Source organism: Macrobrachium nipponense, chromosome 18 (assembly GCF_015104395.2).
Source record: "Macrobrachium nipponense isolate FS-2020 chromosome 18, ASM1510439v2, whole genome shotgun sequence".
Classification (NCBI taxonomy): Eukaryota; Metazoa; Arthropoda; class Malacostraca; order Decapoda; family Palaemonidae; genus Macrobrachium; species Macrobrachium nipponense.
In genome coordinates, this window is record NC_087211.1 from 74,097,662 (window position 1) to 74,112,661 (window position 15,000).

The following is a 15,000-nucleotide window of genomic DNA, read 5'->3' on the forward strand; positions in this document are numbered from 1 at the left end:
TTATATGTGTTTTTAGAAGGGTATCAAGTATTGCAGACTTCGGCTATTCACGGGTGTTGTGGTACGCATTCCCGTGAATACCGGGGTCGACTGTATTCTCTAGCCAGTGAGAGCTGTTTCCTGTGTCAATCAGTGACGTCATAAGCTGATAGTCATACGTTTTTTTATTTTTCAATTTACATCATAAGCTGAACAAGTGCAGCTCTCTTTGGCCTACTGAGGAAACTGGTTATTTAGTGACGGTGTAAGCTGGTAATTTTTCCACGAATGAAGCCACTCAGAGTCAAATTAACCCCAAAGGTTCTTTTGTTTTCGCCCCCGAAGGCAGCCGATTCAAGATGGGATCACCGAGTCTACTGCTGCCGGCTTTCCTGCTGCTGACTTTGGCGCTGGTTTTGCCATCAGAAGCCCAGCTTCCCTTGGTGAGTTTGCATCAAAGTGTGTCATAATGTTTGATTAATTGCATAAACTTAGAAACAATACTATTACTGACAAGAAGATGAATAGGTAGAATACCAAATAAATGAGGAAATGAAGGAAAAGGGCAGACTTACCTGGCAGACTTATCTGCCATTCCTGATTGTTGATATTGTTTATCGTAGTTTTTTCTTTTCTTTTGCAGGATGTTTGTCCTTTAAACCCCCTGGGACCACTGAACTATCCTGGTAAATAGATTCAATTCTCTCTCTCTCTCTCTCTCTCTCTCTATACATGCATATACTTATATTAAATGGATGTATTATAAACATTATGTAATTATGAATACACACACACACACACACACACACACACACACACACACACACACACACACACATATATATTATATTATATATATATATATATATAATATATATATGTGTGTGTGAGCACAATACGGAAGTTTTTTCGACTCAATAGTATGCAGTGATGAAGGTAGGTACCATTACCTAGTGTTTCTTTGATAGCACCTTCTCAGATAAACCGGTTTCATGTTCAAAAAGAACACATAACACATCTTTATACCATGAATACCCTTACCCGAATGATCTAATGCTTGCAATAATAAATCAACTGATTTTGCTTTTCCCTCTGCATCGGCAACCAGGGGAACAATTCAGAGCCTGTGTGGGTCTCTGCCGTACCGCTTGCCGAGCTGACGAACGATCCGATGGGCTCTGCTACCGATCCAAGTGCATTTGCTGCATAAAAGGTAATTACAGGTTTTGGAAAATATAATTCTGTTTTCTTTGTGGTTATTTTGATGAAATGGGAGCTAGGATGAAGGGAGAAACAGAAGGCGGTGAGGATTTATATAGATAACATTTTTTTTGGTGATTTGATGGGATTTGTTCTTTGGTAGAACTATGATAAGTTTCATTCGCTGGAATTGAATTTTAGGGATGGCCAGTTTAGACTCTGGTGGTTGTCAGCTTCAGGGTTTTCTGTTTTTACTTTGATGCAGATATTGTTTAAAGTAACCATCTGAATCTTAACCTATGTATCGAACATTTACATTATAATCTTCGTCTGTTCAGGTTTGTTTTGGCTGCAGTCAAATCGTATCAGAATTTTCCTGATACATGTTAGTAAGAACTGAATTAAATTCTTAAAAACTGTCTCGTTGGCATTAAAGGCTGTATCTTCAATTTACCTTGATTCGAATCCCACGCGGACAGTGAACTTTTTCCATTCATTTTCCTTTGGATTTTAATAAAATGGATGATTTAGATATTTAGGTACTAGAGAAGTTAAGGGGCCATTGTGATATGAGATAAGTATCTCTCCTTCCGTATCTTCTTGTCTCTCCCTCCACTATAGATCTTGCATTACCTGGACCTCTGCCTGGAGGTGGGGCCTCCTCTGGTGGGTCCCCTAGCGGTTCCTCTGGCAAGGCCACTGGTGGGAAACCTCCCAAATGCCGAAAGAACAAGTGTGGTCTGGCTCAGCTGTCACCTGGTATTGGGGTGAGTGACTTTCCTTTTGGAGTGCTGAGAGGAGTTTGAAAATAGTTAATTTTTATTCAAGTGGAATTTTAGACTTACCTTATAATTACTTGAAGACGTATAGGGTTGAAAGTCCTATGGGCTGTTCATATAAATATACATATACATATATATATATAGATATATATATATATATATATATATATATATATATATACCATTTATCACTGTATCAAAACCAAAGGCCCAGGTTAGAGTTTTGGCCATGGCATAGACTCGTATGAGATATAGTTCACAGTAGGTCTAGCTTGTTAGGCAGTTCTGAAAGGTATGAGAATGCGATGTTTAAGTGGTATTTGTAGCTTACGAATAAAAAGGTCATACTGTATATATATACATATATATATTCTATACATATGTAGTATATATAATGTATTTTTATATATATGTATATATATAAAGAGAGAGAGAGAGAGAAAGAGAGAGAGAGAGAGGAGAGAGAGAGAGAGAGAATCTCTATTATCAAAAGCTACGAAAGCAACCGTCATTAATAAAAAGCAATAACTAACAAGAAACAAAACTCCAAAGAAGACAAAACACGTCTCCACAATTTCTGAGATATTCCCAAAGTTCCTCAGACTTGAGGAGGCTAATAGGATGCCCATCCCATCGGCCTTCAAATTAGAAATGCTCCTTAACAGTTCCATCCTTTTTTTTCCCTAATAATTGGTACCAGGAACCCTTCACGACCTCTTTGGCCAAGTGCAAGACGAAGTGTAACGCGAAGAAGGAGCTGACAGTGGGCGCCTGCGGCAGTGGGTCCTGCTCTTGCTGTGTTCCCAGTAAGTCCCTCTTGCTTGCATGTTCGTTGGGCCCGGGACCCCTGACAACGGTTAGCAAGATTCAGGAAGTGTTACATTCCACTCTTCCTCTTCATTTGACATCAATGTTGCAATCGTTCTTTTGCATTGATAAATGTTATTTATATTTTATAGAAAGACTTTTATATATTGATTATGGATTAAAATTTTTTTTGGGGGGAGTAACAGGTGAATACTATTGATATTTTATGGAATTTTTTTTATACAGCGATAGATAATTTACATTGTAATTGTTAACAAAAACAATAACAATAAGATCTAGACCACTAGTGGTATATACTTACATTTAGTATATTTTATATATGTTTATACAAAAATATGTATGTATTTGTGCATATATATTATATATATATATATATATATATATATATATATATATATATATATATATATATATATATATATATATATATATATCTGAATATAAACATTATTATTATATATATATATATATATATATATATATATATATATGTGTGTGTGTGTGTGTGTGTGTGTGGTGTGTATGTGAGTGTGGGTGTGTGTGAGTGTGTACATACCTCCAGCATATTATTAATTACATCTCATAATCAACAGAGATCGCGGTACCCTTCAAAATAAAGAGAGAGCTGGAAGAGCAGATGGCTAACGAGGAGACGTTGAGGTTGAGGAGATCCGCCCAAGACGAGTATGATGATGAAGGTGATAATGACGAGGGGAAGAACAAAACACATTAAAGGATATAATCTCCTGAGAAGGATATAATTCAATGAAAAAAAATTTTAATTTCCCGAAGAAAGTTTTTAAGTTTTATTCTTTTGGAGGATATTATTTCTAAATGATGCAATTCCTTCTAGAGGATGTAATTTCTAAAAGATGTAATTCCTTTAGAAGATGTAATTTCTAAAAGATGTAATTCCTTTAGAAGATATTATTTCTAAAAGATGTAATTTCTGAAAGATGTAATTCCTTTAGAAGATGTAATTTCTGAAAGATGTAATTCCTTTAGAAGATATTATTTCTAAAGAAGTGTAATTCCTTTAGAAGATGTAATTTCTGAAAGATGTAATTCCTTAAGAGATATTAAATTTTTTTTTTTCCCCAAAACCCCCTTTCCCCCCCCCCCCCCCCCCAAACTAGATTTAATTCCTTTAGAAGATGTAATTTCTGAAAGATGTGATTCCATTAGAAGATATAATTTCTGAAAGATGTAATTCCTTTAGAAGATGTAATTTCTGAAAGATGTAATTCCTTTAGAAGATGTAATTTCTGAAAGATGTCATTCCTTTAGAAGATGTAATTTCTAAAAGACGTAATTCCTTCAGGACATATAATTTCTGAAAGATGTATTTCTTTTAAAAGATATAATTTCTAAAAGATGTAATTCCTTCAGAAGATGTAATTTCTAAAAGACGTAATTCCTTTAGAAGATATAATTTCTGAAAGATGTAATTCCTTTGGAATATATAATTTCTATAAGATGTAATTCCTTTAGAAGATATCATTTCTAAAAGACGTAATTCCTTTAGACGATATAATTTCCAAAAGATGTAACTCTTTTAGAAGATATAATTTCTAAAAGATGTAATTCCTTTAGAAGATATCATTCCTAAAAGATGTAATTCCTTTGGAAGATATAATTAGCTAGAGGAAATGTAATTCCTCTCGGTTATATAATCCGCTAAAGAAGATATACTAATTCCTTGAGGAGAAAAAAAAATCGGCTGAAGAGGAGGTTTTATACTTTCCTAGGGGAAATGGAATCCTTAAGAGGCGGCAAAATGAGAAAAAGAAACACTTTCCGAAGGAGATATACTACACCTGGGGGAAGTGTAACTCTTCCAAAAGATGAAATTCCCAATAAATTTGGTTTTAATAAAGTTAGTGCATTTATTTGTGGGGTCTCATTTCATCCCGTGATATAAATCCCTGCAGAGAAGTTATAATATATATATATATATATAATATATATATATATATTATATATATATATATATATATATATATATATATATATATATATATATATATATATTATATATATATATATATATATATATAATATAATATATATATATATATATATACATATGAACAAATAATTACATATATTTATATATGTGTACATATATATATATATATATATATATATATTTCTATATTGTTACGTATATAGGGCCTTGTGGGAGACTAGATACGTAAACGGAAGTAACTTAGGGATTTCAAGAGGGAATTGCTTGAACTTACCGTAAACTTTCTTTAGAGGGAAGGTCGCCAGAAAACTCAGCTCGTTACTTTAAAACTATTTATTTACAAAAAGGCCCGTGCTGGCCTGGAGAAAAGTTAAATGATATTGGCCCCCACGTTGGGGCTTATAGTCCCTTCCATTCAATTCAAGCTGATTTTCATTCACTTGGGTTAATGCACACTTGCAGACAGAGAGACGGCACGTGACTCATGGAACTTGGAAAAGAATCCCTAGGATTAAACGACATAAAAAGAAAAAAAAGACTTCTTGCTTTGATTAATTAATTCTCTAATACTGGGGAGAAGGAACTTTTAAGGTTTCACTGAAGTATGCAATGACTCCATTGGTCTGGGACGATCACACAAGGGGAAGCATGCGGCCATGAGGCAGTGAGAGGGAACAACAAAGGGATGAATTCCTTTTGTTGCTGGAAATTGAATTGGGAGAATGAGGATCACAATGATAATAGGTTGGGAGAGACTGGCAATATGCTGTTCCACAAGACGTACCTGGATGTCGTGTTCAGTGTGGACCTTTGAAGAAAATGTGGCTCTTTGTAGGAAAGTATGGGGGCCCCTTTGTCTGAGGCCTGGGTCATCGGCGCGCACTCACGCCCTGGGTAGGCCTAACAGGAAGGCAGGTAATTTGACCTCTGTCCGAGATCACGTCTCGCAGCCGACTGAGGCAGAATTCAGTTGGGTTGCTTGGGGGTTGGAGGTCAGCTTAACCCCCCACGATCAAGGCAAATCCTGGAAAACAAGCATACAGCCAGCAGAGGGGTCACAGGAAAAGGAGAGCTTAAGGTAATAGGTCTAAGAGTACCAATCTGCCTACACCCTTCCCTTTTGAGATACGTCCCTACAAAGCTGATGAAAGACTCTTTTTTTCCCCCACTGGGGAACTTCCTATCTCTAGCTGGCGGGTTTTTTGGGTTTCCCGCGGTTACTAAAATCAGCTGATAAATTCTAAAGAAATGGCTGCCGTTTCCCAATCAAATTATTTAGTTAATTGCGGGGTAGACGAACGATCTATAAACGTCACAGCTCCCCCTGTTAGAAGGCATTCACTCCCTTTCGGGTGTGAAGGTCTTGGCTTAAATAAATTGATCGTCTCGACTACCCCATCCCATTCTCCTATTCCAATTTGAGTTTTTTTTTTTTTTTTTTTTTTTTTTGAGCAGGGGTACAGCTAACTACAGTGGCCTACCTAACTTATAGGCAAAGATGCTAAGTGTACTAACTAAATATAGTGATGTAGTCAAGCCTAATACAAATAACTACAGGTTGTCTTGTGACGACAGTCTACTCTACCCCTAGATAAGGTTACTTGGAAATTCTACTTGCTACTAACCTAATGCCCTGGTACTAAATCATTAGCCTAACCTACTCAATACAGTTAAATGAAGACGCAATCATTCCAGAGTGTGGTACGCACAGCAGTAGTTCAGCGACGGAACTGTTAAAATACATGATAAGAGGTAATGATGCTTGGGGATGATGAGTGGTTAGTTGACCAGGAGGGAAATGCAATGAGGTAGTTATATTTAAGTGAGGGTTAGTATTACAATGGCTAGGGGTTAGAGGGTTAGTGCTACTGGCAGGAGATCAGGCTGGCTACCTCATTCTCTGGGTAGGTGCCAGGATCATTCTGCAAATGAATGTGACACTGTACCTCAGGCACAGGTGTCAAGGAGAGCATGTGGCTCTTGGGTTAGTTTGTTAATGATTGGTTACGTCCCTTCTTCTTCTTCTTCTTCTTATTCCTCCAGGACCTGGCTATACCAGTCCTAGGAGTAGACGGAGGCACCGACTCTGGGGAAAGGCCAGAAACGCGGCAGGAGCAGAGGCAGTGGTAGCCTGAGGGATTTCAGGAGAACACCCTACTTCGGTATCTGCAGCAACCGTCGTAGAGGTGGAACCTACTGCAGGGGAGGCCCTCACTTCGGCTGCTGCGTCAGCCGTCGTAAGGGGGAAAACCCCAGGCTGACTCCTGGTCGGCAGTCCTGGTTTTCCAGAGGAGGTATGAATGTTAGGGTCTGCCGGAGGTTCATCCTCTGGGCGACAGTGGTGAGGGTGAAGAAGACTCATGGACTTTGGGTTGGCCATAGGGCTGCGGTAAGCTCCCATGCCTGTTGGAGGATCTCCTGTAGGAGGATCCTTGGTTAGGTTAGGCGCCGGCGCTAGCTCAGGGCCAGGCGCAGAGGTCAAGTCCGGTGGTGGCTCTACGTCCCAGGCTGGACGGAGCTTGGCCCTGCTCAGTGCTGCCAAGTGGCACTGGCAGAGAGTTTGAGGTCGACTGGACCTGTGGCGGGTACTGGAGGTGCAATACCTCTCAGCGTGCCCTTGGAAATGGGAGACAGAGGCTCCTGTCTCTTGTTGAAGGCTAAGCCTTGTGGAAAATGGACATTGTCCGCTGCTGGTACCGGCTAGGGCACCTAGGCCAATTCGTGGAGTGCCCTATTACGTTGCAGGTTTTGCAACGGAACTGTGAATGGTCAATCTCCCTCCTTGGTAATGGGGGAGACTGTTGGTGGACGTACTTCCTGGAGGAAGTAGAATTTCGATGACTCCGTGCTTTGGAGTGATTTTGACATGGGGTTAGGACCCCTAGGCTTCTTGAACGGTGAGGGAGACTTCATGTCTTGCCCTAGGAGGAGGTCGTAACCTCCTGAATGTAGCTTGCAACTGCAAAGGGTACAAATTCTGGAAAAATGGGGTCTGGTGACCCTCAATTGGACGGTCGGAAGGATCAGCTTGATATGGTTGATACCTTCGATGGTGATTAAATGACGTCTATCGACGTTTGCCCCTCGGGGGATTCGGTCTTCCCGTATCAGGGAGATTTGAGCGCCAGAGTCGTCGTAGGCTCTGACGTGGCTTGGCTGATAATGGCTTTGGAGGGGTGCGACGGTTATAGGGCCCTTAGCTGGGGGTCCTAGAGAAGAAAGGATTGGTGACGGCCATTGCGATGGCCGGAATATGTGGGTTCGCGCACCCTCCGTAATTTGCAGACATGTGACCCTGCGGGCCACAGTCTCGGCAGAACTTGTTCCAGAACCTCTTCCGTGGCACTGGATGATAAGGCCGAGATGGCCCCACAGGTTGCGAATCTGCGGAGTCACCAAGGCTGGCAGTGTGCTCTGGCACAGGTGAAGAGTCCTCTCTGGCAGTGATGTGACGTGGGGAGGTTAAGGAAACCTCCGTTGAATCATCCTCGGAAGCAAGTCCGGGGTTAACTGGTGGGCTTACCTCTTCCAAAGTGGAGGAGGTAGGCAGTAAAATGGTAAGAGGCTGAGATGATGCGGGAGAAACGTCTGGCTCTGACACTGGGTCAGGGCCAGGTTCACAAATAAAAGGGATGTCTGGGACATCGGAGGCACTAGCCTCTGAATCTAAAATTGAGGGTTGATTATGAGGCATGCTGCAGGGATCCGGTGCATCTGGTAGTGGGAGCTGCGTCCAGGGGAGATACGGCTTAAGTAGATCTCGGCCCAATATCACCTGATAAACGTCATGAAATTGGTCAACTACGCCCAGGCGACACAATGTGGTTTCCCTGGTCTCCTGGTCCCCCCCCCAGAAAAGGGCATTTCCACATTCAGAAGGACCGAAGGAACAGAATAGAGGTTACCGTCAATCCATTCAAAACTGAATTTCTTCGTTCGTCTGGATTTTGGCACCCCTAGGCAATGCCTTTCTCGGAAATAAGGAGACCTGGGCTTCGGTGTCGGCCATGACTTGTACCCACTGATAGGCCGTAGGAGACTGTTCATCAGGCAGGGCTACATGGTAGCCTTGAAGAAGTTCACCCTGGAAGCTCTTCCTCCCAAGGTAGAGACCGACTTGGGCACTGGTCGGAATCCACAGCATGCCCACGCACACAACAAGTGGTGCAGAAACCTCCGCAACCAACTCTTACCGGGAGTCCAGCTCATGGTCTGGGGCTTGGAAACTAGCAGAGAGATTGCGTCATCTAGGAGAGCTAGCTCATGCTTTCTCTCTTCTTCTCTTTCCTTTCTCTCTGCTTCTCTGGCTATCCTCTCTGCTTCTCTTTCTTTTCTCTCTGCTTCTGCGGCTTTCCTCTCTGCTTCTCTTTCTTCCTTTCCCTGCTGGCGCGCAGCAGCCTGCTGCGTCTTTATCCACTGGTCAAGGGCTGGTCCAGTGTAACCAGCCTCCCTGCCCAGAGTTATGAGGGCTCCGAGCTTCTCTAGCTCTCTGGCAAAGAAGTCGCGGGAAGCAGGGGAAGACATTTCCCTTAGGCTACAGTAGAGGCTCGGAAGAAAAATGAAAATAATGGCCAGGAAACGGGTACTGAATGGGAATAGGAGTGCCTACTGTGGAAAGTGGCACTCACTTGGAAATGGGTTCTGCAATGTGGTAATGAAAAGTGAAAGGACTGGGTGCTCGGTGGCACTTTGTGAATGGCACCTTCTGCTGAGGTGAAAAAATCGAATGAAGTGTGCTGTGTACGTCCACCTAACGTACGGGCGTTCCCAACTTGGGAGACGTTGGAATGGGCTACCTGTAGGTCCATACAGGTGCACGCACTTATGAGGAGGCGTTCCTTGGTTCAGTGATCCAAAATGGTGGATACTCTATAATGAATGAGCGTTCCGTAGGACGGACACGCAGGTATAGGGCTACCTGTACGTCTGTACAGGTGCGCGGCACTTATGAGGAGGCGTTCCTTGGGCAGCACTAGTAGTGCTGGTATTGCGGCACTTCGGGAGGCGTTCCCTTGATTGGTCCGAAGGATCACTGACCCTTGTACACGGACACACTAATTATTTGGGCGTTCCGTAAGGACGGACACGCAGGTTTAATGGCTACCTGTACGGCCTGTACAGGTGCAATGGCATTTATGGAGGCGTTCCTTGGAGCACTGGTATCGTGCTGGTGTGTCCCGGACACTACATGCAGTATACTTAAATATACTGAAGTGAAATGGCACTGCTCATGGCAGAGGGTAATAGTGGAGGAGAGAAAGTAAAAGGTGGGAGTACTTCAGCAGCCAGTCGATGAACAGGGTCAAGAATTAGTGGCACTGTAAAATGATAAGACCTGACGTGCACTGGTGGTGGCCAGTCCTAAACTGGTAACGACTTCCCTGTCTGGAAGTAATGAATTTGCGTGGCACACTGTGCGAATTGTGCTTGCGGTACACGCAAGTCTTTTGGGATAAAAATGAACAAGACCACTCGGGCAACGACAGGTGATGGAAATTCTAGAAATGCTCAGTCACTCGCTGAAGTACTCGGTAAATGAAATAAATAAATGTTTGCAAACTGCAATGGACACATGCGCGTACGTATCACGCTGTGTAAATGAAAGACACAAGAGACTAAAATAAGGTTAATTCGGCATGCTATAATTAATGGTAAGATGTAGTACTCTTGGCTTCGTGAATACTGGGTTCTGGTTTTCTCTCTCTCTCTCTCTCTCTCTCTTTCTCGGAGAGGGTGAAAAATATATGAATGAACTCCCTTATATTTGAATTGAACTACTAATGTTAGTTTAATATGACGCAACTTGCGTTAAATGATTTACTTACGTTAACGTTTTTAATGACAAAGAAATTGATTGCTTTTTTGGATAACGTTTTATGAAAATGATAACGCGCTCGTGGTGAACGATTTTTACGTTAATGTTAGCGGCTTGCGCTAGAAATGATTTGCGTTTCAATATGAATTTTACAAAGACGCGTTTTACGTTAACAATTCTTGTGATTTACTCTACTTGAGATTTACGTTAACTTTATGTAAGATTACTAGGTCCCTGTGAACAGTGAAATGACGGTAAGGATTTTAAACGATGTTAGCAAACAATTGTGAATGAGGTTACGTTAAGTGCGAAGTGAAATGAAACTTCGCTCAGCGCGCGAGTGAGCGATGCGAGGTGAAACACGTGGAGGAGCTGGGTAGCGCTGCTAGCGCGCAGCATGTCGTTCAAAACAGCTGATTCTCTGTAAATGCGAAGGCAATTTTACACACAAAATTCTACTTTCTTATTCAAGGCGAATTACGTTAATTTCTCTGGCAGGACGATAGATACTAGTACAGACATTGATATTATTTTACGTTAAAACTTCGTGACTTACGTTACTTTGCTTAAATTGTTTAGATAATTTTGAAAGAGGAAACAACATGGCTGCCGCTGTGAATGAGACGAAGGTTGGTTGAGACCGCGCAGGCGCGAGAGAGCTCTAAGCTGAATTCAAGCTGAGAGGTAGCGGTTACCAACACTTGGAATGAAACTAAGTTAAAAATGGATTCCCTAACATATCACAGACAAAAGAATTGTACACTTCTTTTGCCGTAACTATTAGTAAAACACTCCTAACTAGCTAGGCTTTCTAATACAGCAATAAACCCTGGCAAAGCACTTCCTAGTTTGATCTGGTCCTTTCTGGCCATCTATCTGCAACACGTGCTCTGTCTCGTCCGACGAGGACAGCACAAAGTAACAGAGAATTCGCGGGGCAAATTGTTTTGACTCGCCGTTAAAATAGCTCTGGCGCGTTCGCCGTTACAATAATAAGATTTCTACCTACGCTCTTTTAAACACTTCTACAATAAAAATACTTAAACGTACCTTAAGCTAACATAGGTTATAAATAATCATATTAATGAATGGAATACCTTACCGTGAGTCAGTGTGTCTTCTTTCCCTGCAAGTGTGCTTGATTTACGCTTTGTAAAATAATTTACAGTTTACGTTTTACCAACGGATAATGCGATTTACAAGCTTTTTTTAAAGCAAGCTAGGTTCATATCCTCGGCGAAGGTCGACAATGTTACGTTATATAGGGCCTTGTGAGAGACTAGATACGTAAACGGAAGTAACTTAGGGATTTCAAGAGGGAATTGCTTGAACTTACCGTAAACTTTCTTTAGAGGGAAGGTCGCCAGAAAACTCAGCTCGTTACTTTAAAACTATTTATTTACAAAAAGGCCCGTGCTGGCCTGGAGAAAAGTTAAATGATATTGGCCCCCACGTTGGGGTGCTTATAGTCTCATTCAATTCAAGCTGATTTTCATTCACTTGGGTTAATGCACACTTGCGGACGAGAGACGGCACGTGACTCATGGAATCTGGAAAAGAATCCCAGATTAAAACGACATAAAAGAAAAAATGACTTCTTGCTTTGATTAATTAATTCTCTAAAACTGGGAGAAGGAACTTTTAAGTTTCACTGAAGTATGCAATGACTCCATTGGTCTGGGACGATCACACAAGGGGAAGCATGCGGCCATGAGGCAGTGAGAGGGAACAAAGGGATGAATTCCTTTTGTTGCTGGAAATTGAATTGGGAGAATGAGGATCACAATGATAATAGGTTGGGAGAGACTGGCAATATGCTGTTCCACAAGACGTACCTGGATGTCGTGTTCAGTGTGGACCTTTGAAGAAAATGTGGCTCTTTGTAGGAAAGTATGGGGGCCCCTTTGTCTGAGGCCTGGGTCATGGCGCGCCACTCACGCCCTGGGTAGGCCTAACAGGAAGGCAGGTAATTTGACCTCTGTCGAAAAAAAGATCCACGTCTCCGCAGCCGACTGAGGCAGAATTCAGTTGGGTTGCTTGGGGGTTGGAGGTCAGCTTAACCCCCCACGATCAAGGCAAATCCTGGAAAACAAGCATACAGCCAGCAGAGGGGTCACAGGAAAGAGAGCTTAAGGTATAGGTCTAAGAAGTACCAATCTGCCTACACCCTTCCCTTTTGAGATACGTCCCTACAGCTGATGAAAGACTCTTTTTCCCCCACTGGGGAACTTCCTATCTCTAGCTGGCGGGTTTTGGGTTTCCCGCGGTTACTAAAAATCAGCTGATATTCTAAAGAAATGGCTGCCGTTTCCCAAATCAAATTATTTAGTTAATTGCGGGGTAGACGAACGATCTATAAACGTCACAATATATATATATATATATAATATATATATATATATATATATATATATATTTACATATATGTACAAATACTATAAATATATATACGTATAGATATTTATATATCATATATATATATATATGTGTGTGTGTTATATACCCGATGTCACTTCATTAACAAGCAGGAGGACAACTAATTGATGTCAGGTGCATACGCCGACAAAAATTATTAGGCCAGCGCTTGTTTATAAATACTTGAATCGTTTTCCTTCTCATGATTTAAATCCACATGAATCATTAAGGAATAAAATATTAGGAATGAGAACCAGCCACTGACATTCTTAATTACAGGATGAAGGTTTCAGTTTATAGCAAATGTTTCTTTAATTTGCTTTTTTTTTTTTTTTTTTTTTGTTATTTCGTAAGTTCGCGACAGAGTAGGTTCATGGGATATTGAAGTTTAGTTTTCTGTAAAAGAAAACTATTGAGATGACTATTTTGTTTGCTGTCCGTCCTCAGACCTTAAAACTGCTGAGGCTAGAGGGCTGCAATTGGTATATTGATCATCCAACCTCCACCTAAACCTCCCCCCCCCACCCCCCCCCCACCCCCCCAACCCCCCCCCCCCCCCCACCCCCCCACCCCAATCACCAAACATACGAAATTGCAACCTTCTAACATCAGTAGTTTATATTTTATCTAAGGTTTAAAGTTAGCTATGACCGTACGACTAGCACACATATAGGTGCCAAAAACGCAGGCCACCACCGGTCTGTGGCTGAAAGTTTCATTGGCCTTGGCTGAGAGTTTCGCTATACACTGTAAAGAAAACTCAATTGCGCCGAAGAAACCGTGGCGCACTTTTTACACTATTTTCTTTTTCATTTCAATTTATGTTATATTTACTATATACATTTTTTCTTGTGCCTTGTGTATATAATAATATAATATTTTTCGGAAGGAGTACCCTCTCGTAGACATGTTTTGTTTTTTAAAAAAAAAAAAAAAAAATAAATAATAATAATAATAATAATAATAATAATAATAATAAAATAATATGAATAATATAATAATGTTAATATATCACTCTCCATGCCTTATTCATTATTATTTTATTTGTATATATTAAAGAAGAATGTCTTTTAACTTCTCTTGCAGAGATAAAGACTTTCACCAATTTTAAGGATGGTGTTGTTGTTTGAGATTAAGCTGGCCTTATGCCAGCACGGGCTTCTTGACTCATAGAGCAAGCCCGTTCAGGAAGGATGGTGAAGGACCAATTTTATATACACCTTGTTCTATACACGGCTGTGTTTGTGTATATGTGTGTAAATGGATAGATATTTATGCATACTCATACATATATGTATATACATGTACAGTGGGGCTCAAATCTCATGCGACATGATTCTTTTGTATCGTCCATATTCTCAGACTCAACGTAATGTTGCCAAGTAGTGCTATTTTATTTCTTTTTTTCATTTGTAATGTCATTCATGTCGAACAGTTTGTGAATTCACAGCTAGCCTTATTTTCCTTATGGTTAAATAGATATGATCCCTTTTATGCATTGGTATAATTCTTAATTTGTGTGATTTGAATTGATTTTTTTTTTTATCTTTACGTTGCTCAGTTCAAGTGTGGTGTGATAGGTTAGCAGTGCCAGCAATGAAAGCACACTTAACATGCACCTCGGACTGGTCATCATAACCATGTCGGCAGCATTATGACAGTAGACCTAATAAGCTCAACAGTCATAACAACAATTTCAATGTAGGAATATGAATTAAAACAAGTTTTATTTGAATGTTGAAGATTTCGGCTGCGTTTAAGCTGCCTGTATGTTGGAAAATGTTTTATAGGCCTACAAAATAATCTAAAAGCCATCTGAGATGTAATGTTACTCATGAATTTATTTGTAGAGATCACCTGTTCTTTGAGGAATATGAATTACAACCAGTTTCTTTGAATGTTGAAGTTTCAGGCTGTGTTTAAGCTGCCTGTATGTTGCAAAATGATTTATAGGCCTAGAAAAATAATCTAAGCTTTCTGAGATGTAATCTTTACTTATGTTTTTATTTGTA

General features: G+C 40.7%; 1 protein-coding gene across 1 annotated transcript in view; it reads left to right on the forward strand.

Annotated features, from left to right (window-relative positions):
- LOC135196846 (uncharacterized) overlaps positions 1-3,858 on the forward strand; it is a 5,029-nt gene extending 1,171 nt beyond the window's left edge. The window contains exons 2-7 of the mRNA XM_064223632.1: positions 325-422; positions 623-665; positions 1,088-1,192; positions 1,801-1,946; positions 2,662-2,767; positions 3,383-3,858. Of these exons, the coding sequence (XP_064079702.1) occupies positions 339-422; positions 623-665; positions 1,088-1,192; positions 1,801-1,946; positions 2,662-2,767; positions 3,383-3,522 (624 nt within the window). The 5' untranslated portion in view covers positions 325-338 and the 3' untranslated portion in view covers positions 3,523-3,858. The remainder of the gene's footprint in view (positions 1-324; positions 423-622; positions 666-1,087; positions 1,193-1,800; positions 1,947-2,661; positions 2,768-3,382) is intronic.
- The last annotated feature ends 11,142 nt before the right edge of the window (positions 3,859-15,000 follow it).